The 21,166-nt window shown below is 39.1% G+C and overlaps 5 protein-coding genes, 1 non-coding gene and 1 pseudogene across 8 annotated transcripts; 3 read left to right on the forward strand and 4 right to left on the reverse strand.

Moving 5' to 3' along the window:
* Window positions 1-2,904: 2,904 nt before the first annotated feature.
* On the forward strand, window positions 2,905-3,915 carry LOC125197412 (transcription factor MYB2-like). Its single transcript, XM_048096150.2, has 3 exons — window positions 2,905-3,081; window positions 3,164-3,293; window positions 3,371-3,915. Exons 1-3 carry the CDS (start codon window positions 2,958-2,960, stop codon window positions 3,753-3,755), a joined length of 639 nt encoding a protein of 212 aa, XP_047952107.1. The 5' UTR covers window positions 2,905-2,957; the 3' UTR covers window positions 3,756-3,915.
* An 82-nt stretch (window positions 3,916-3,997) lies between these two features.
* Window positions 3,998-4,071, reverse strand: TRNAI-AAU (transfer RNA isoleucine (anticodon AAU)). The gene has a single exon. It is a non-coding gene; the product is annotated as a tRNA-Ile (tRNA).
* A 67-nt stretch (window positions 4,072-4,138) lies between these two features.
* LOC125197463 (chaperone) lies at window positions 4,139-4,694 on the forward strand. The gene is made up of 2 exons (XM_048096202.2): window positions 4,139-4,294; window positions 4,386-4,694. The coding sequence occupies exons 1-2, from the start codon at window positions 4,179-4,181 to the stop codon at window positions 4,582-4,584; spliced, it is 315 nt and encodes a 104-aa protein (XP_047952159.1). The 5' UTR covers window positions 4,139-4,178; the 3' UTR covers window positions 4,585-4,694.
* LOC125197462 (2-oxoglutarate-dependent dioxygenase DAO-like) lies at window positions 4,684-5,965 on the reverse strand. Its single transcript, XM_048096201.2, has 3 exons — window positions 5,493-5,965; window positions 5,096-5,411; window positions 4,684-5,026 (listed from the first exon to the last, which is right to left on the reverse strand). Exons 1-3 carry the CDS (start codon window positions 5,825-5,827, stop codon window positions 4,775-4,777), a joined length of 903 nt encoding a protein of 300 aa, XP_047952158.1. The 5' UTR covers window positions 5,828-5,965; the 3' UTR covers window positions 4,684-4,774.
* A 141-nt stretch (window positions 5,966-6,106) lies between these two features.
* LOC125197461 (uncharacterized) lies at window positions 6,107-10,079 on the reverse strand (annotated as a pseudogene). The gene is made up of 5 exons (XR_016128996.1): window positions 8,819-10,079; window positions 8,361-8,506; window positions 7,937-8,205; window positions 7,527-7,799; window positions 6,107-7,196 (listed from the first exon to the last, which is right to left on the reverse strand). The product of XR_016128996.1 is annotated as an uncharacterized LOC125197461 (transcript).
* Window positions 10,080-13,009: 2,930 nt separating this feature from the next.
* Window positions 13,010-14,875, forward strand: LOC125197307 (proline dehydrogenase 2, mitochondrial-like). The gene is made up of 3 exons (XM_048096034.2): window positions 13,010-13,589; window positions 13,652-14,541; window positions 14,634-14,875. The coding sequence occupies exons 1-3, from the start codon at window positions 13,131-13,133 to the stop codon at window positions 14,671-14,673; spliced, it is 1,389 nt and encodes a 462-aa protein (XP_047951991.2). The 5' UTR covers window positions 13,010-13,130; the 3' UTR covers window positions 14,674-14,875.
* A 510-nt stretch (window positions 14,876-15,385) lies between these two features.
* LOC125192342 (uncharacterized) lies at window positions 15,386-18,792 on the reverse strand. 2 transcript variants are annotated; one of them, XM_048089883.2, is made up of 8 exons: window positions 18,652-18,792; window positions 18,395-18,518; window positions 18,072-18,326; window positions 17,627-17,707; window positions 17,377-17,532; window positions 16,582-16,679; window positions 16,108-16,318; window positions 15,386-15,745 (listed from the first exon to the last, which is right to left on the reverse strand). In XM_048089883.2, the coding sequence occupies exons 2-8, from the start codon at window positions 18,492-18,494 to the stop codon at window positions 15,660-15,662; spliced, it is 987 nt and encodes a 328-aa protein (XP_047945840.1). In that variant the 5' UTR covers window positions 18,495-18,518; window positions 18,652-18,792; the 3' UTR covers window positions 15,386-15,659. The 2 variants fall into 2 exon arrangements, with proteins under 2 accessions (XP_047945840.1, XP_047945841.1); XM_048089884.2 differs by having other exon boundaries at window positions 18,656-18,788.
* Between the last annotated feature and the right edge of the window lie 2,374 nt (window positions 18,793-21,166).

The following is a 21,166-nucleotide window of genomic DNA, read 5'->3' on the forward strand; positions in this document are numbered from 1 at the left end:
AGTCAATAACTGACTTGATAGTCAAAGTAGTTTGACTTGTGTGTTGTTTTATTAGCATAGTATTTTGACGTACAAGGATGTCACTTAATTTTTACTCTTTCAGATACAATATTGTGAGAATGATTGATAAAATTGATATATTTTGGGGAAGATTGAGATTTAGAATAAAAACCGACGTGATCGTGAAAGATATAGAATCTGACTGGACTTGGCAAAGTTTGTGGAGGAATTACAGTCTATACTCTATAATATATAGTATAAAATGAATCATAAATTCGACATCATTAGAAAAAGTGAAAAACATCCTTATAAGCGATTGCATTCATTAGTAACATGATGATATAAACGATCAAAAACTGAAAACAAAATTTGAATTAGAAACAATGTTGGAAATGTACATTAACATATGAACTCTCAGAATAAAATGTTACTACTCTTTATGTCCCATTAGTTGCGTCTACAGTGGGACGCCATGAGCGACGCCCTATGCACCACCATGTCAGCATTTTTATCCTCCGCCACTTCCACCTGCAATGTGGCGGACTATAGCCCGCCCTAAGCCACGCCCTAAGCATTTTATCTATTATTTGAATATTTAAATACTTCAAAATTTGGAAAAAAAAAACTTTGTTACATTAAAATTAAATCATTACACTACGAATGTGAAAAAACTACAAATTCTCAACGGCGGTTGCGGTTCCAAACTTCTTCAATCATGTCGGTCATGAGCTGAGTATGGTCTTGTTGGCTGCGCATTGAGGTCTGTCGCTGTAGAACATCACCGAAGCCCATCGGTAATCCTTGAGCGACAGGCGGGGTCGCCGTGCTGGAGCTAGGTCTGGCTTCATCATCCACCCAATCGGTGACAGATCCAACTTCTTGTTCGACTATCATGTTATGCATGATGATGCACGCATACATGACGTCGACGATGACTTCCTTGAACTGCAAACGCGCCGGACCTTTCACGATTGCCCACCGTGATTGGAGCACCCCAAAAGCCCGCTCCACATCCTTTCGCGCTGACTCCTGCTTTGCCACAAACAAGACTCTCCTCTCACCAATTGGGCAGCTGATCGTCTTCAAAAAAACAGGCCACCTTGGGTATATGCCATCGGCCAAGTAGTATCCCATATGATGTCTGCGGCCGTTGGCAGTGAACTCGATGGCCGGGCCGCGACCCCTGCACTAATCGGCGAAGAGGGTGGACGAGTTAGGGACGTTGATGTCGTTGTTCGACCCGGCTACACCAAAGTAGGCATGCCAGATCCAGAGGCGGTGGTCAGCGACGGCTTCCAGGATCATCGTCGGGTGGTTGCCCTTGTAGCCGCTAGTAAATTGGCATCTCCACGCCGCCGGGCAGTTCTTCCACTGCCAATGCATACAGACTATGCTCCCTAGCATCCCAGGGAAGCCGTGCACCGTCTCGTGCATCCTCATCAGGCTCTGGCAATCATCCGCAGTCGGGCGTTGCAAATATGTGTCGCCAAAAGCCTCCACAATTATCTTACAAAAATTCTTGAGATATTCGCGACCAGTTGTATCCCCGACGTGAAGGTACTCGTCGAACATATCCGTTGTGGTGTCGTAGGCCAACTGCCGGATCGCAACCGTGCACTTCTGCAATGGCGTAAGTCCGGGTCTGCCGATGCCGTCTTCCCGATACTGAAAGTATTCATCACGTCCCTCCAACGTGTGCACAATGCGGACAAAAATATCTCGACTCATTCTAATACGACGGTGGAAAACATTCGGGCCCCACCGTGGTTGCTCGAAAAAATAATCTTCGAACAGACGTTCGTGAGCTACGTCGTGCTCGCGCGGGACATACGTCGACGTCGTATCGGCCGAGGAACCCGCGCCACCGCCGCCGCTGCCTCCCGCTGCATTTGTGCCAAGCACTCCGCCGCGGCTTCATTAACGACATCGAACAAGGCTCGAGTCAAGGCCCGTCTGCAGGCATCCGATGTACTCAAATCGTAGTCGCCGAGATTCATTTTTGAGAAGATGAGAGAGAATAATTGAAGAGATGTGAAATAGTAGTGTGTGAAATGGTAGAGAATTGTGGTGTTTAAATAAGAAAAATATTTGGAAAAAAAAAAAAAAAAAAAAACGCGTTCGCATCGTCCGCTATGCCACATGGCAGACGATGCGACGGACGATGGTTAAGCCATCGTCCGTGATGCCACAGTAGCGAACGATGCGACGGACGATCGTCCGCCCCATTGTGGATGCTCTTAGTTTTAAATAATACTCCTACTTATTCTTTTATGGGCCGTTCTATTAAAGTTAGTGTCATTTCTTTCTTCTTCTTTTTTTACAAAATACAACACACTTAAATACTTAATCTTATTACCGTCTTATAATTTATATTCCCAGTAACACAATATACAATTCTTATAGGAGTATTACATAGATAAAGAAAAGATAAAATACATATCGATTAAGGTAAATGATCTGTATATTGAATGACTTAAAATCAAAACTATATATATCTATGAGATGTAAAGTGCTAGTATCTGACAGTAAAATTGAAAAGACAATAGACTCAATAACACAATTAAAGCAGAAAAGGTATAAAAGAATACGGCATCATCGCGACATAAGAAAATATCGTACCGTGGCTAAGATTTGGCAGCGACATTTGGCCCATGTTAATTGGCATAGTGTAGCAGATGGAAAGATTCAGGGACACCTGGCAGATTCGCTGCTGATTTTGTAATAAAATAATCAAGATTTAATGGTTAATCATGTTTAGTGCTAATTACCTCAGCTTATAGTGGCTCCAAAAAGCAGAATGAAGATGACCCCAACTCTCTTTCTCTCTCATGTACATGCATGTAGGCGTGTGTGTGTCTATATATATAAGAGAATATTGTGTAGCAGTTATGTGCCATAGAAACTTCCGACAAATAGTTGAAAATTAATACGATACAAATATAGTGCATAGTGATTCAATGGAGCAAGCTGCAGCAGGTTGGTGGAGAAAAGGGCCTTGGACTCCTCAAGAAGACCAGCTGCTCTTTCAGTATGTCTCTCAGTATGGTGAAGGCAGATGGAGCTCTGTCTCTAAGTGCACAGGTATGTAAAGAAAGAATGCATGTTGTGATTGTGATTGTGATTGTGATTGTGATTGTTATTTACTCTTATTTATGGTGATCAGGTTTGAGGAGGAGTGGGAAGAGCTGCAGGCTGAGGTGGGTGAATTACTTGAGGCCTGGCCTTAAAAAGGGACACTTAACACCACAGGAAGAAGGGATTATTATTGAACTTCATGCCCTATGGGGAAACAAGTAATTCATCTTCCTCCCTACATTGTAATATACTCCATATAGTACTAATATTAATTTGATGATTTATATGTATGCAGATGGTCTACTATAGCAAGATACTTACCTGGACGAACGGACAATGAGATCAAGAACTACTGGAGGACTCATTTCAAGACAAGAAACCCATCGACTGCGAAACAACAGAAGCGCAAAATTATCAAGCAACAGCAAAGTGAGCATATTCATGCCAATAGTAGTGGTAGTGAATCCTCGACTCACGAGATGAAAGATGAAGAGATGGCGAGCATCATCGATCAGTTATTGATGGAGGAAAGTGCATCGTCGTCTGATTTCGTGCCATTGGATTGTTACTTATGGGGTGGATTGTGGAACTTGGATGCTGAAAATGATCATCTTCCAAATATACCGACTCAAAATTATCATCCTTTTGAAGGCGATGCAGTTGATTATTTTCTACTTTAAGGAAACTTAGCTCAAGAAGAGATGACCATTTACTTGTTAGTAATTCATAGAGTTTCAACTTCCATTTCATGTTTACCCAATTCGAATTCGGATTTTGTAACTCTTTAGTTGTGAATTGAAATATATTTTGAATAAACGAAAAGGAATGGCCTTTATTAGATGCAATTTGCGTATTTTGTTCTCAACAAAATCTTAAAAAATGGATTAATTGCGTATTTTGTTCTCAACAAAATCTTAAAAAATGGCCCATGCAGGTTTCGAACCTGCGACCTTCGCGTTATTAGCACGACGCTCTAACCAACTGAGCTAATAGGCCTTGTTGAAATTTAACCGAGTCAATATAATTATGTATTCTGATTTTATTTCGATAATGATGATGAAGATAAGAATAGTCCAGTGGAGAAAACTTGTGGAGATGAAAGCATGTTTGAACAGATAACAGCAAGCGAAGTAGCAGGCTACGCCGTCGGAGCTCTGCTCCTCTCCGCCACCATTTCAGCCCCCAAGATCGACTCCTTCATCTCCTCTTCTCAGCGCAGGTCATTTTGTACATACACTCATTCACTTTGTTTTCTCACTTTGCTTTTTTTTTTTATAATGTTCACAAAGAATCTATCCATTTTCAAGCAGTTCTTTAGGCCTGTGTAAGAGATGCGGTGATGTGAATCGTATCGCTTGTCGGAAATGCAAAGGCTCTGGACTCATCAGACAAGGAGGCCCTTTCCCTTTAACTCCTATTGTTTCTCAGAAATCCACTTCACTTTCTTGCACCTACTGTGCTGGAAGAGGCTGCTTTTCCTGCCCACAATGCTCATCCAAGCAACCTTAATTCACTACTTATCTTGTAGTATTCCATGTTTTACGTTTTAGTGAGTTTGTTTCTCAAACACATACTACATACAAAGTTATAGCTTCACAATAAATTCAATTCTGTCCAAAGATACATAGCTTTATTTATTCCTTAATTAATTGGTTGAACATCCCATTACAATAGATTTGATTTGATTTACAAGTTTGCCTTAATCTTTATTAATGCGGAAGCAATCCACAATTTCACCAGTCTGCAGCCTATTGGACACTCGGAGCTTCCTATAATCATGATAAGTGAAGGCCGAAAAGAGACGCGGATGTTCCGCATCCACCAACTCCGGTGGCACCTCCACCATCCCCGCCTTGGGCCCCAACAAGAAGGTAGCAATCGACAGCCTCGTGCCCGCTTCCTTACACATCACACGGTGCTTCACGTTCAAGAATCTCCCATTGCTCCACATCTTTAAACCCCCCAAAAAAGTTAGAACAGTGTATTATTAGGAAAAGTTATGGTGTAAGATCAGACTTACAGCTGCAAGATCACCAAGATTGACAACAAGGGTTCCATGGGAGGGGTCGACAGGCTGGAATTCGCCGGAGGGCTTCATAACCTCGAGGCCACCGATATCTTTATCGTCGTGCAGAAGGGTGAGGAAGCTAGAATCAGTGTGCAGCTGCACTCCAGGGGAGTTGACAGTGTGAGGGGCAAACGTGTACTTGTTGATCCTGAACTGGCAACACCAATCATCAAAGGAGAAGCCTCTCACACCTAACCCTACCACAATTTTACCCCCAATATCCACCGCCAAGTCATTCACTGCTCTTGCATACTTGGAGATAACATCCCTGATCAATTCATAGCTCACAATCATCACTTTTTTCTCATCAAAAGATATCAATCATGATTAACTAGTGAGAGAATTGAACCTTTGCTGAGGAGTTGCTTCCAAGTCGGAGCAGAAAGCATCGACAGCTTGGGGAGAAGAGGGGTCGTAGAGGCCGAGCGCCTCGTAGAGCGGATTGACCGGAGACGGCGCCATGTATCCGCTTCCCGGCAATACGTCGCGGTTTCTGGCCTTGACCTCGGCCGGCAGATCCAGCAGCGATCCCACCACTTGCCTCATTTCGTAGAGCAGAGAATCTGGCAGAATCCCCTCGTAATTCACGATCCGGAAGCATCCCCACTCCTCACACGCAGCCACAAGCTTCCCTGTCTCGCCGGGGAAGTCTTGCAGATCGATCACTGGAATTTCACTCGCCATTTCTTACAAAAAAAATCCTTGCATTCTTCTCGCTTTTTATGATGCTCTATATGTCTAAACAGGTTGAGACATGTCTTCATTTTTGTAGGATACTGTTTGGGGAAAAACAGACAGGTTTGTGGATGCTGCACGCCTCTAGAGACTAATATTCTCAATTTTGGATAGCTTTAATTTTACTCTTTCCTATTACTACATGTGACTAAATCACTTCATCATTCTCTACGGCTCTACCTAATACCATGGGAAATTTCTGCATAATACAGGGGAGAGAGACACAGAAAAAGATTTGGCCTCTTCGATTATATTCTCATCAACTGAAAACAGAGTAGTAGTACAATTGTGCAAAGCATTGTTAAGCCAGAGATTATTACAAAACATTATTGTCTCGAACAGTTAACATTACTAAAATTTAAAATTTAAAAATAAAAATGAATTTTCAAATTACAAATTTAAAATCAAAATAAGAGATATAAAGTTACATAATAAGATATAAAAAGATATGTCACCTAGAGAATATATGATACATCGCCTGCCCTCACCCCGGCATCTCGCTCAGCCCACCTACCTCGGGACAATTTCTGGTGTAGGAACGTGGATCCCGCAGCCCAGGGGCAATTTTCATAACACTGCTCTCGAGCTAAGAAGGATTCCAGCACAAGTTTTTATTTCACTTTCTGATTAACTGTACCAAGAAAGGTACTAAGACATGTCTCCAAAGTGAGTGAAACGAACTACTAGAGTCTCTCTTTCAACTAACGGAAAGCGAAATACACATGTAGTTGCAGGGACACGCAACAAAAAAAACTCCAACGCAATTACTGCTTCGTACTTTTCAGCACAGTCGGTCTTGTCACAAGGTAAAAAAGGAATGCCGATGAAAAAGTGGATGGAAGAGCTATTATGAAAGCTTGTGATATGCCTTTATGATTCCCATCATTTCACTACCAGTAAATCGTCCGAGAATTCCTCTGGCTGCTGCTATCTCATTGAACTCGAAAACTCTGTCACCTTTAAAAGCCCGGCCCTGTTTCTCTTCTTGACTTCTGTCAGCATGTGCTAAATCCTCACCGGGTTCAACGGTTGGAAGAGGAAAAGGATCGAGAGGGATATTAGAAAGATTTGAATGTCCACCCACAGCACCAATGAAGTCTTTCAAACGACACAGTGTAAATGGGACTGGTTCGAAGCTGTGATCACCATATTCAACTGGAGTAGAATGGTCCCCAGTGACACAAATGTAATATTGGAACTCCCCTGCTGACTCTGCTTGCCATAGGAGCTTAGTTAGTTGCCCTATAGCTCTATCAACAGCTTCTAAGCCTTTGGCTTTGAATACACTTGCTTTATCATGACCAGCATCATCTATTGCCTGCAATTTTGACATGTTTGGAAATACTCAGAACACAACAGAACCAAACAATTCAGATATTTATATCCAAATTGAACAGAGCCGAGTAGGCAGAACTGAATCAGATAAATAAAGATTGAGATCCAACTTTCTAGCAGGAGCTCAAAGCAGCTGCCAAAGTAACATATTTCCGCACACAAATACTGAATCTGCATAATGACATGTTTTCTTGTACGACATATGCAAGAAAAAGTAGTACTACTAGCATAGTATCCCACTCCAGAAAATATGTATGCTAAGAACATTTATATCAGTGACAAACTGAATGGACATAAATTAGTAAAAGGTGACCTTAATGTGAAGGAAACCGAAGTCATAGCCACCAGGTCTGCCGGGTTTATGTTCATCTTCCCCAGGCACAAAGACATTGGGGCATGATTTAGAAGGAGCTGAGAGTGCTCTGGCTATTGCATCTGCTTTTGAGGTTAGCAGGGTTCTGTAGTCTCCTGTTGCTCCTGGAGCTTCTAAAATATCAATACCGAGGGATAAACCCAAACCAGCAATAATCTTGGTAGGAGCAACCATACAAGGCTGCAAACCATGTATTTTTTCAAAAGGAGGGACCTGGATTTGTCATTTTTTGTTCAGAAGCATTAATCAAAAAATGGAATTTCCAATCAAACAAACAGGCAGCAGCCCATACTTTTTTAATTTATTACATGAGAGAGGTAGAAGCATATACCCAATTTATCAAAGATTACCTCGATTCGAATCCCACAACCTCGTAAAAGGACAACATTAGCTATATTCTTTCCTTCGGCAACTCTTCTAGCATTCACAGGATGCCCAACCAAGATGCGGGATATTTCTTTCGATAAATCGTTAATAACTGCAGCCGTGTTCTTTGCTTCATCAGAATCATCAAGAGGTTGAGCTTGTAAAAGTAGGCGATTATCCTTCAATGGATCAGTTCCTGATATGTTTCCACTTAATTTTGGGCCTTTAACAACACCTATGCTCTGTGGCATACCTATAAAGATGATAATGCACATGAGGTATACTCAATGAACAGTGGCATTAGCATATCATAGAAAAAGCCTAACTGGTTAGAATTCACAGCTCCACTTGGAGTACTATTCAACCAAGGGTGTTTTCTAAACATGTAAAATCTAGAATGACATGCACCTGACTCTAACTTCATATTGAGGAAAAGAAGGCAGCTTGAGTCCATCCATTGCTGCACAAAGAACAGGTCCTTCTTCTTCAAAATGCCTGTCTGCCCTCCTGCTGGTAACTACTCCAGTACTTTCATCAAGAGTTGCAAAGTTGGACTGAGAGAAAAAGATGAAGGGTGAAATGAGAATCAGCCATATTGTTTTCAATTATTAATTCAGAATAGTTAAGATTGTATCCAGTTGGTATAAGACAAACTATTGTGGAGATCAATAAGAAGCAGCTATAAATGCTGCTCATTATGAGATTGTGCATTCCTTTTGAGTTGAAGTAGAAAAGGTTTGAATATCTTAAGACACAATAATATTCATTAACTGTAGTCTAAAGAAATCATGATAATTTTTTAAATCTAAAATTGCATCAACTAATAAGACCATAAGCATAGTAACAGCGGAAAAGATGGTGCGTACTTTAAAAGCGATATCCCCAGGTGACATTGCCAAACCTGAGCCCATTGACTCAAATGCACCTCGGCCTCGATAATAGATCCTAGGATCATAGCCCAGTAGAGAGAGATGTGCAGTTTCACTTCCACAACCTAAGCCTACTTCAACAGGGTCCATTAGACCGTTGATGCCAGCCGATGCAATTGCATCCAAATTAGGGACATTAGCAACTTGCAAGGGAGTCTTATAACCAAATCTTGGCAGTGATACATCTCCAACCCCATCAACAAGAATAGAAGCAACCCTTCTCTTTGGCTCTTTTGAGTTAACCATTTCCTACAGCTATAACACTTATTTTTACCTATGCAAAAGGTTATCTGCAATCAAGACACCCATGTTAATTTTAGTATGAACATCTTTCAACAATCAACTAGGAGAATAACAAAGAAATTCTATCGTAATATACCACTTTCTGGTATCGTCATATAATTATGGTATCATAAACTTGATTTAAAATCTTGATCACAAATATGAAAAATAGAAACCGACGAAAAAAAAAAACACGATTAGAAACCTCTCAAGCAATACCAAAAATAAATAAATCTATCGCCAAGCAAACATGTAGCAACTTATTGTTAAAAACTACTGAACTTCAGCCAAAGTCAGATAGAAGCAATGACATTCTTTCTTTTACATTGTTACGAACGAAATCCATCAATGAAGAAATTGTATCCAGCCTAAAAATACATTAGAAAAACAACCTCAATACATTGAAAAGAACAAGGAACAAATTGATGAATCACCATTATTGCAAATACCATTGAGCAATCTTTAAATCTTAAAACTCAGAAACTGATATTAGTATTTCACTAGTCTCCGGAAAAATGAATTAGCGAAACTATGTTTGTTCAAAGTTCAAACCAATGATTTAAAAACCGAACTGATAAGCAAACTGGAGAAGCTATCGGTCCATGGTTTAACTGGTCTAACCACTTTTCGAGCCAAAATACTATAGCAAAAATATATCTATGCATGTAATTAATAAACATGAAATGATTAGACACTCAAACATCATTAAGTGTTCAATTAAATGCAGAAGCTAAAAATCCATTCAAGCATTCCATCACACAGGAAACAAACATCAAATAATTAGAACCTTCAAGAATAAGCAATCAGATACAACACATTGCTTCTTGAATTCAGAAAAAAAAAACATATCACATTGAAGAAAACAAATTGCAACGATTCAAACAAACATTAATCACATCAATAAGAAAGCGGTAAGGATCTCCTCATCCACTTTTCCTACACCACTCCTCATCCACCCCTCACAATGCAATAAAATAATATTATAATTATAACCAATTTTAATAAGTGACGGTGGAAAACAGAGAAAAAAAAAAGCTCACTTAAACGACAAAGTAACAATGTTTTCTATCTAAACCACATTGCCATAAACCACGAAAGAACTCATTTTACAAGAGCAGTAGATTAATACAAGGAAATCCACATCTTCATCCAACCGTAAAAATCCCAACCTTCTTCTCATCTTTTATCCTTTTTTTTTTGCTTTAACGGGATTTAAAAATAAAAGTAAAACAAAAAAACATAATATGCGAAGTAAACTAATCAGATTCCCAAAATGACAATATCTGAGAATTTAAACGATTCAAAAGAGTAAAAAAGAAAGTTAAAAAAAAATGTACATGGTATCAAAAGCGAATTCTTTTAGCTCTGATTCCATCCAAAAGAAATTAGGGCAGACGGGAAGAGAGACACGGTCGCGTCGTGATCGGACGGGGGGGGCAGGAGGGCGGCGGCGACGTGATCGGGCGGCAACAAGGAGAGAGAGACAAGTAGAGGAGATGGAAGAAAGCGAGGTAGTGAAGTGAGCGTTGCAAACACGTGGAACTATATTCTCTGTGTATGGTTGTAAATTTCAAAAAAAATTATGTGTTTTCAATATTTTTTTGTTGATTTTACTTTTTTATCATATTAATTTTTTTTTCTTTATAAATTTAATTTGAATAGTAATTTAGAAAGTTTTCATTCTTATTAAGTTTAATTAAACTTAATTGATAACAAATTTTATGTAAAGTTTATATTATGTATTTTTAGTTTTAAAATTTAAATAGTATAAATTTTAAATTTTAATTATATTATGATTTTATTTAAATAGAATATAGAGTAAGTAAGAAATAAAATATTTAAAACTAAAATGTTTGAATAATGGAAGGAATGAATCTATTAAAAAGAATAAAGTAAAAAAGTGACCGCCAAAAAATGAATGAATTCTGGTTGCGGCCTGCGATGAACTAGGTCTGCAAATTTAGGTACCCGAACCCAACTAATCGGGTACCCATAAACCCGAAATTATTATATTTCAATTTTATTCTATTTATATAAATTATATTTTGATGAGAATGGAAATTATTAAAAATAACACAATACTATTATTTATTAACTATTATTAAAAGTTTAATTTATTGCTTTAGCTTTCTCTAGATTATGATTATATGACATTTTATAAATAGACACTACTTAGTTTTAAAATAAATAAATTTTTGGTATAAATTGAACTCAAAAGAGATTAAAATAATTTGTTTTAGATTTTAAATAAATATGCAAATAAAACGGAGAAAGCATAACTATATATTGAGAAAATAATAAGTAAGAACATAAATAACGCAACATGATATTTAAATAAAATAGAACACAAATGTAAAGAAGAGGAATATTAAAATCTAGATAATAGAACAATAAAATGTCAAAGCAGCCCTAAATAGGGTTGCATTATACTAAAAACATTCAAAAATCTAAATGTGATTAAATAAATTTACCCTACGAGTCATAAATGTTATACTAAATCAAAATATTTATCTTAAACCCATAATTAATCGGGTTTAACCGGGTATTAGTCGGATAACCTAATACGGGTTTCGGATAACCTAAACATGAAAATTTCTAACATTAACTACCCAAACTCATACCCGAATCCATAATTTTGGGTTTCGAGTATCCAAAAAACCCACCGAATATTGGGTCGGCATGGGATATACCCGAAACCCGAGAACTAAATTTGCACCCCTAGATGAGACAATAAAGCATAAAACATAATTTTAATAATGAATTAAAATTTCATACTAATGATTTGAATCAAGTAGTATAATGGAGTAGTTTAAATTACCTATATCCTATTACAAGTGGGGTTCTTTTAGTTGCTCGCACCATAAAGTGTGTCATTCATTTTATAGCAAAAAAAGGAGAATATTTATTCTCTCATGTTAATTATTTCTTCACTTTTATACTTTATTTTATTTTCTATCAACGTAATTTACTAAATAACTATTTTAATTCTCGTGCTAAAAAGAAGTATCTCACTTGTGACGAATGGAGGGAGTAACCGTTAACTAAACCCCAATCCAAATTAGGTCTAGGAAAAAAAATATTGAAATACCGGTTTTATCGTATCGAAAAAATACCAAAAATTCGGAATAAGGTAACGGTATGAATTTTCATGTACAGTAATATACCAAAATTCGGTATATAGCGTAAAATATAAATGTAATTATACACCCCATATAATAGTATTTTATATATTTATAAATTATAAAATCTATTATGAAATATATTTAATATAAATATAATTATATATAAAATATATTTAAAATATTTTTTAAATTATTAACTATAGTAGTGAATAATATTCTAAACTCAAATACTCTAATTTTTATTGATGTTGAAAGTTAGGTATACCGAATTTTGGTATAATATATCGAAAATGAGTTACGGTATCAGTATTGAAATTTGTCATAACGAAAATAAGGTATACTGAAGTTCGATACATCGAAAATTTTGGTAACGTACAGATATGATTTTTTCTCATACTGAATTTTCGGAAAAGTATACAATATGATAGTTTTGATTAGGTATACGGTATATGATATACCTACCCACTCCTAATCCAAAGAAATAATCATTCCAGAATTCCAAAACTTGAAAATAGAAAACAAAATAAAAATAAAATAAGCAACGAGAATTTTGGGAAAAAAACAATCAACACCAGCTCATATCCATTTCAGCATTTGATTCATTCCGATAAGATTCTGTGAAACAGATAATAGATCCATTTAGTTAGGTATTTTGAAAGAAGTCTTGAGCCGCTTAATACCCTTATTTCCCGGTAAGTAATTTCCTTAACCACATATTCTCCTACACTCACGGAGATAACATCCGCTTATATATCCAAACAGTTTAAGTACCAAAGAATTAGCAAAATGCAAAACTGCATCGATCCATTCACACTTTAAGTGCCAACAATAACTGCATTTTGTTCATGGCAAGCCGCTACAGAAGTATCCCAAAACTAGTAAGCAAGTTGCATTATTGCCAGCGCCGCCTCAACTCGACGGCCTACATCAATCTGGATGACTCCAAGGAGCTCTTCTCATCCGTGCCAACGTCGAAGCTGATCTCAACCGCATTCACTCTTCATGTGGTGATGAATGAAGCCATGATCCATTTCGGCTCCAAAGTCATGAATTCCAGGCTAATGGACACCCCCATCTCCAGAGAGCTTTTATTGGGCTCCATCGAGCACACGCTCTACCACCATTTCTGTGGGGGCAAAACCCTCAAAGAGGCCGACCGCGCCGCCCGGAAACTCTGGGAATCCGGCCTCCAGTCCATGCTCGATTACGGCATGGAGCACGCCCACGACAACGCCTCCTGTGATCACAATGTGCACGAGATCATTCAGACCATTTCTTCTACACTTTCACTCCCCTCTTCTCCTGTAAGGATTTTCCACATTTCTTAATTATTTTCACTGAATAATAAGCCAATGTGATTCCACAGGTGAGCTCGGTGGTGGTGAAGATGACGGCGATTTTCCGTCCCCAATTGCTTAAGAGAGTGAGTGATCTATTGAGATGGGAATTCAAGGATAACTCCTTGCATCTCCCATGGAAGCTCCAAAGCTTCCCTCTTCTCTCAAATTCAAGCGCTCTGTACCACACACCACATATGCCGGAAGCCCTAACCCTAGACGAAGAGCGGGATCTGGAGCTCGGGATTGTGAGGCTGATGAAGATATGCGAGAGCAGCTTAGAGGCCAATGTGCCTCTACTGATCGACGCAGAGGATACCGCCATCCAGCCTGCGATCGACTACTTCACATTCCACGCGGCTATAACGTACCACCACATAGGCAACACACCCTTGATCTTCAACACCATCCAAGCCTACCTCAAGGATTCCGAGGAGAGGCTCGTCATGGCCAAGAAAGCCGCAGATAAAGCTGGTGTTCCCCTAGGGATTAAACTGGTGAGAGGCGCATACATGTCCACTGAGAGACAGCTTGCCTTGTCTCTCGGGGCCAACTCACCCATTCATGGCTCTATTCAGGATACTCACGCCTGCTACAATGCCTGTGCTGCTTTTATGCTCGAGGAGATCGCCAACGGCCCCGGCTCCCTCATCCTCGCCACCCATAATATCGAATCAGGGAAACTGGCAGCTGCTAAAGTCGTTAGTATGGGAACGAAGAATTACATTGATAATCTGCATTTTGCGCAGCTATATGGGATGGCGGAGGCGTATTCTTTCGGGTTAAGGAATGCCGGATTCAAAGTGAGCAAGTATTTGCCGTATGGGCCGGTGGAGCACATCGTTCCCTATCTTCTCCGACGGGCTGAGGAGAATCGGGGATTTGTTTCCACTGCAGCATTAGACAGACAACTAATGAGGTGAACAAACTATACACATTGTATCACTTCAGATTATTGTCATTAATTAAGATATGTATATTGATAGATGTAGCTTTTATGGTTTTGTGCAGGAAGGAGTTGCTGAGGAGATTAACCACTTTGGAGAAATAGAAGATAGATTGGTAGAGATTGACAAGCAGGTTAAATAGTGGAACTGTATATTCGCCTAAACCAGCTACGACCTTTTGGATTCAATAAATGTACAAAACTTTCTTGTAAATTATTGGACTACGATGTTTTCAAGATTTTTTTTGTATTATCTTTTCTTGCTACTTTTCAAGATTTCGCTTTATTAATGCAATCACATTTCATACGCTTTATTTTTTTATCAATGAATTTTTAGCTGCATATATGAGATGTAAATTTTTATCCAAACGATTGTTTGGACTTTGGAGGACTCACTTTCTATTATAAAATGTTGCATAATTCAAAAGATCGATAAATAAAACCATTAATAAGTTTATTTTTGTGACAAATGATCAGTGGTATTTTCTCATGATACCAATTAACAAGTGAAGTAGTAAATTTTAGTATGTTGGTTTCATCTGACCTATATATCACCGCTTTATATCGAACTTATCATTTTTGCTTTATCTACGTATGCTTTGATATGTATTTTAAGTATGAGATTATTGAATATGTTTGAAACTTTAATATATAAGTTTTTAGGTTATAAGTATTTATTCTATCATTTAAAGTAGCTATGTTTTTCTTGAACTAAAATATTTCATTACAGAAACAATGAAGAGGTCTATTATTATCGAAAGCTCAATTTGAATCTCGCAAATTTATGTAAAAATGGGACTGACAGTTTCAAGTCCACTAGCCATCAATAATTTCGCTATATGGATTTCTACTTCAAAAAATTGCTCTGTAGCCGCAGTATATATCCAAATACAATCCGACAAAGCCAATTGGTAGAGGTAAAGCAGATACAACAATGCTCGTCAGAGTGAACCTAGATCTCTCTCAAGAACACGACTCAACCTTGAATCTACAAAAGATGAGCGAAAAACTTAAGATCCAACGACCATCAAGGAAAAGCAGTGAATGACGGTGGGAGGAGATTCGACTCTTATCAGGGCCAGGTAAGCAAGTTAGTAGGGATGGAATTTCCTTGCAGCTCGCATCTGTTGTATGCGTTTTTTATCCTGCTCAAATTTGCTTTGCAGCATCATGATCTCTGCATTCACAACCAACACACATTTCAGTATGAGAAAGCGAGTAGCATCACCTTATTCTCAAAACTTAACAAGTTAATAATGTATAAAAAAGGAGGTGTTCTAAAACAACATTAATTGGCACGAGGAATTATTTGGCAAGTTAAATCAACTTTGGAAAATTTAACATTGCAGATGAGAGGAGAAGCATATCAGAGAATGAAAAACAGAAAGGGACTCTGATGCTTGCAAGAATCAGACTACCATAAACATAATCCTTTCACCAGCCTCTTTAAAACATATAGAACAAATTAAATGTACGGGCTATTTAACATAGAATGCATTACACTATGAAAGTTAGCACAAGAGATTTCGAAGAACGTACCATTTCTATGTGCTTCCCTTCTGTTGAACTGGTAGAAATCTAGGCCAACTTCCTTCTTTTTCTTCTTTCCCATCTTGTCAAGGACTGCAGCTTGGGCCACAGAACCAACAGCAATTCCACTTTCAGCTTCAGTACTCTTCTTACGACCTTTCTGATGCACAACAACAGTCCATCCACCTTCTGCAGCTTGGGCCAGCCGCTCTGCTTTAGCCTGCATGAATCAAAAGGTCAACAGAAGTCTGACGAAGAAGAAAGCAGATCATAGAGGTCGTGATACAAATGAATGAGAAAGAGCAGCATATACTAATTTATATAAAAAAAATTATACAGTATATCCTTTACAAGAACAAACCCAGTCCTACAACCAGTATTTCTTGTTTAGCCAAAGATTTTAGCACACTATCAGCAATGATTTCACAGTGCTACCTTTCATCATATGTTGTAATGTGGTATGCTGCAGAATAAAACCATTACCTGCTCCTCTCTTGCCTCATGAGCCATTATGAAGTCATCAATCCTCTCTTGCAAAACCTCCAGCCCAGGTCTACTCTGATGATAGTGTGTGATCCATTCTGAACAAACAGAGAACCTTCATTAATGTCGAAAATGGAACAATTATGAAAATTATAATTCCACTTAGGCTAGAACTCGAATATGCGTTGTCGTAGAGACAGAGAGAGTCCTATGTGACCATTTCTCTTCACTCGAGCGAGCTAAAGCATGCCCAGTTGGTGTTAATTTATGACGAAAAATAAATTTACACATAAACAAACTATATTGTTTAAACAGGCTAAATCAACCAATATATTTCAACAGGTTGAAATAGAGGACACATCAACATTAACATCAACCCACAGATCTTAAATAGACAAATAAATACTATTACATCCAATAGGCTTCATTTTGCTAATCATACAAACGTATGATGAAAAAAGCCACTTAACCATAAAAATGCGATTCTAATCCACCCTAAACCCTAGCTAACATGTGTAAAGGCATTTGTTATCACATGTATGAAGAGGAAAAAGGAAATAGCATCACTATTGGAAGTTCTATATAAACCCCGTGCATTTAGAATGATCATGTTTCACAAATCTGTATGCAATATCATGTGTATGATGAGGAAAAAGGAAATAGTATCACTATTGGAAGTTCTACATAAACCTCTGTCCATCTAGAATGATCATGTTTTATGAATCTATGCACAACAACAGAAATTTGCAAAAGATCATCCCACATAAAAAGAAACTTTTTAATATAAGATCATACTTTTCATTCCTTTCGAGTAATCTTCATCCCCAGAAGACATCTGATAAACTTCATCTTCTACGTTCTCTTCTCTTGTTTCCAGCAAATTGTCAGAGGGTATATGATTTGACACTAGCTGCCTTTTCTTTTTCTTTCTTTCGGGATGTTTTGACTTACCTAACAACAAAAGGATTCAGTTATTTGAAACATAAAAGGAAGCAAAGATAACTGAAAAATTTGCAGCAAAACATTAACTTTTTTTTTTTTTTACCTTTTCTGGTGTTCCTTGCGGCTTCAGCATCACCCTCACTAATTCTTCCAGAAATTGAAAATTGTTCTCCAGGTATAGAATCTGTCATCCAATAACTATTAAGAAGTAATTTAATCCAGAATCCAAACACTATCCAAATAAGTCTCAACAAATAACAACCTCTTATACTGAGGTGATGAGATTACTCAGCCTAGTTTCGTATGAAATTTTTTGACAGTTCCATTTTCACACATTATCACACACCAACAAGATACTCAGACATCAGTTCCCATTCATTGACTATCGAATGATTTACGTCCTTCTGAAGAAGGCTATAGACCAAAGGCATAAGAAACAGGGTCAAGGTAAAAACTACTGCTAGAACAAAGCATCACAGATGGAACACATGATTGCAATACTTAAAAGTTGAGATATAAAGCAATGGGAATTCTATAATTTTTCTTACCATTACACTCTTCAGATGCATCTTTTTTGTCGTTGGATTTATCAAAGTGGCTGATACTCTCAACATTCTTCCTCTTCTTTTTACTTTGTTTTAGCAAATTTGCCTTACTTGGTTTATTAGGAATTGTATCTTCAATTTCATTGGTAAGGCTGGGAACAATGCTCTCAGGCTCAGCATCTCTTCTGGCTGGCCGGCTCTTCTTTCTTTTTTTATCACTCAATTTCTGACTCATTTTCTTTCCTGCAGGTGTTGCATCTGCCAATACCATATCTCAGTGACTCCTCTCCCATCACGAGTATGATCAATTGAAGCAGTTAGATTACCTTTCACCGGCCGAGTTTCAACCATCGCAGCAACAACTTTGACGTCAGTTGAAGCTTTTCTTACCTTCACCTTCTTCTTCTTCTTGTCGCTATTGTTCATTGCCAGCTCCACAAATACTTTCCCCTAAATGATGAAACACGGGTTCAGGAAAGGGAAACATCAAATTCTTCAAAGGTAGAAAACCAAATTCAATATTTTTACAATCACAGTGCAAAATCGTTACAAAGTAAGATTTTCTAGGGTTCATGATTCATACTCACGCGAGCCGCACAGCGGAGTCAATTATCGGCGCCGCCGCAAATTCAGTGAATCAGATATTATATGCCTGCGCCTCCGACCGACTGTGGCGTGTTGATTTTACTAGGGTTTAAGGTTGTGGCGAGGTTTAAGAACAACGTTTAAGAGCACTCTCAATGGTTTGGGGATAAACTCCCTTATTTCTCCCTAACTCCTGCCACATCAGCGCCACATCAGCACCAAAATTTATCCCCAATTTTTAGCCAACTTTTAGCCAATCTTTGCAATGGTTTCTCCCTTATTTCTCCATTATTTCTCCCTAACTCAACATTTCATTTTTACATCATCACTAATTTAATTGTTTTATTTTTATATATAATAAAGCTAGCTTATTTAATTTATAAGATAAAACAAATAATAGTAATAAAGTTCGTTGTATTAAACACGGGTACACATTACAACGAAGAAAATTAAAAAAAAAAAAAAAGTACACGAATGGAAAAAAAAAAATCAAAAAAAAAATTCAAGGGCGGTGGGCGCGGTTTCTATTTGCCCACAATTCTTCGATGATATCGTGTTGTAGTGCTTGATGGGCCTCCTTCTGGTGTATGTCCATGAACGCCTGGAACCGTTCATGTTCGTCGTGCGGTACACCCTGGCGGGCGGACCCGGTTGAGACACCGTGACTCGATGATGCAACACTTGGGTCGTTGGTGACGTCGAGGACGCCTTCGTGTTCATCATCGATGATCATGTTATGCATGATGATGCACGCATACATGATATCGGCAATATCCCCCTGGTAGAAAAAGCGCGTCGGGCCCTTTACCAGTGCAAATCGCGATTGGAGCACCCCAAATGCCCTCTCCACATCCTTGCGCGCAGACTCTTGCGCTCGGGCAAAATACCTTCTTCTATCTCCGAGTGGGCATCTGATCGTCTTCAGAAACACGGGCCATTGCGGATAGATGCCGTCAGCCAGGTAGTACCCCATGTTATGCACATTGCCATTGGCCGTGAATTCGATGGAGGGGCCTAACCCGTTGATCCGCTCGTTGAAAAGGGGCGAGGAATTGAGAACATTTAGGTCGTTGTTCGACCCCGCTATACCAAAATAAGCATGCCAAATCCAAAGCCGTTGGTCGGCAACGGCTTCAAGAATGATGGTGGGATGCGTACCTTTGTAGCCGGTAGTGAACTGGCCTCGCCACGCGGTTGGGCAGTTCTTCCACTGCCAGTGCATACAGTCGATGCTGCCGAGCATCCCCGGAAAGCCGTGGGTCCTCCAGTGCCAATCCAGTAGGAACTGGCAGTCAGCTGCGTCCGGCGAGCGAAGGTAGTGCTCCCCAAATATCTCTCGCACGCCCTGACAGAAATTCTTCAGGCACTCGTTGCCAGTCGTCTCGCCGCATTGCAGATACTCATCGAACATGTCGGTGGACCCTCCGTATGCCAACTGCCGGATGGCAACAGTGCATTTCTGTAGGAGCGATAGTCCGGGCTTCCCTGCTGCGTCTCGCTGGAGCCGGAACTCGGGGTAACGCGCGGACAACGCATTAACAATGCGCAGGAAGAGGGAGCGGCGCATTCTGAACCGGCGACGAAATACATCTGCCGGATAACGTGGTTCCTCCGCGAAATAATCGGCGAACAGCCGATCGTGCGCACCAGTGTGGTTGCGAGGGATGTATCGGCGCCGCCGGCGGATTGGCCGTTGGGGGGGTGGCTGCTGCATTCGAGCGATCTCGCTTTGTATGTAGCGGGAGATATAGTTGTTGATTGGGTTGTTGGCGAAACCCGCTACATCCCATCCGGTGGGAGCGGGAGGTACCTCTTCTTCGGAAGAAGAATGTGATATTTCCTCGTCGGACTGAGCACGAGACGATGAATCAGAACTCATTTAATAAAGATGGAGAGAAAAAAGATTGAAAATTTGTGTGAATGAAGTTTGTGGGTGATGAATGGAGGAAGAGGATGAAATATTTATAGGGGTGGAAATTAGAATATGACCGTTGAGGAAAAAAAAAAAAAAAAAAATTGATCATCGCCGAAAAATCGCCGAACAGCTCCCCACAGTGGCCGGTGATGATCCGGCGATAGCCCGGCGTTAAAACGCCGCTTGGCGTAAAATCGGTAGGAATTTCGCCGAAAAATCGCCGAACTCCTCCCAATGGCCGGCGATAAGTCGGCGATATCCGGCGAAAAATCGCCGGATTTTCGCCGTCGCCATTGGGAGTGCTCTAATTCAAATTTGAAACAACTGTTTTACGCAATACTCCTAAATATACTAGCAAGAGTATAGTAGTTACCAATAGGCAATAGCCTAGTCATTTCCTAAATATCTCGAAATAAAAGATACTCACTTCATCCCAAAGAGTTGAATTATAATATTTCTTTTTAGTCCGTCTTAACAAAGTTAAAGTCATTTTTTTTAATAAAAGACAAAACATCTAATCACTCTTTTTTTTATTTCATCATTTACTTTACTCTCTCTTATCTTTCCTATTTTTTTCATCTCTCCTATTTATTTAATA

Source organism: Salvia hispanica, chromosome 4, assembly GCF_029641045.1.
Source record: "Salvia hispanica isolate PSC_SH4W2 chromosome 4, Shi_PSC_v1, whole genome shotgun sequence".
In the NCBI taxonomy this organism is placed as follows: Eukaryota; Viridiplantae; Streptophyta; class Magnoliopsida; order Lamiales; family Lamiaceae; genus Salvia; species Salvia hispanica.

Coding starts and splice junctions, on each gene's coding strand:
- LOC125197307 (XM_048096034.2), top strand. CDS start 13,131: ATGGCAAGCCGCTACAGAAGTATCCCAAAACTAGTAAGCAAGTTGCAT. Junction 13,590..13,651: donor TTTCACTCCCCTCTTCTCCT/GTAAGGATTTTC, acceptor GTGATTCCACAG/GTGAGCTCGGTGGTGGTGAA. Junction 14,542..14,633: donor TTAGACAGACAACTAATGAG/GTGAACAAACTA, acceptor GGTTTTGTGCAG/GAAGGAGTTGCTGAGGAGAT.
- LOC125192342 (XM_048089883.2), bottom strand. CDS start 18,494: ATGAACAATAGCGACAAGAAGAAGAAGAAGGTGAAGGTAAGAAAAGCT. Junction 18,327..18,394: donor TGAAACTCGGCCGGTGAAAG/GTAATCTAACTG, acceptor TGGTATTGGCAG/ATGCAACACCTGCAGGAAAG. Junction 16,319..16,581: donor ATGAGGCAAGAGAGGAGCAG/GTAATGGTTTTA, acceptor TGATTCATGCAG/GCTAAAGCAGAGCGGCTGGC.
- LOC125197462 (XM_048096201.2), bottom strand. CDS start 5,827: ATGGCGAGTGAAATTCCAGTGATCGATCTGCAAGACTTCCCCGGCGAG. Junction 5,412..5,492: donor GAAGCAACTCCTCAGCAAAG/GTTCAATTCTCT, acceptor TGAATTGATCAG/GGATGTTATCTCCAAGTATG. Junction 5,027..5,095: donor ATCTTGGTGATCTTGCAGCT/GTAAGTCTGATC, acceptor GGGGGTTTAAAG/ATGTGGAGCAATGGGAGATT.
- LOC125197463 (XM_048096202.2), top strand. CDS start 4,179: ATGTTTGAACAGATAACAGCAAGCGAAGTAGCAGGCTACGCCGTCGGA. Junction 4,295..4,385: donor ATCTCCTCTTCTCAGCGCAG/GTCATTTTGTAC, acceptor ATTTTCAAGCAG/TTCTTTAGGCCTGTGTAAGA.
- LOC125197412 (XM_048096150.2), top strand. CDS start 2,958: ATGGAGCAAGCTGCAGCAGGTTGGTGGAGAAAAGGGCCTTGGACTCCT. Junction 3,082..3,163: donor CTCTGTCTCTAAGTGCACAG/GTATGTAAAGAA, acceptor TATGGTGATCAG/GTTTGAGGAGGAGTGGGAAG. Junction 3,294..3,370: donor CATGCCCTATGGGGAAACAA/GTAATTCATCTT, acceptor ATATGTATGCAG/ATGGTCTACTATAGCAAGAT.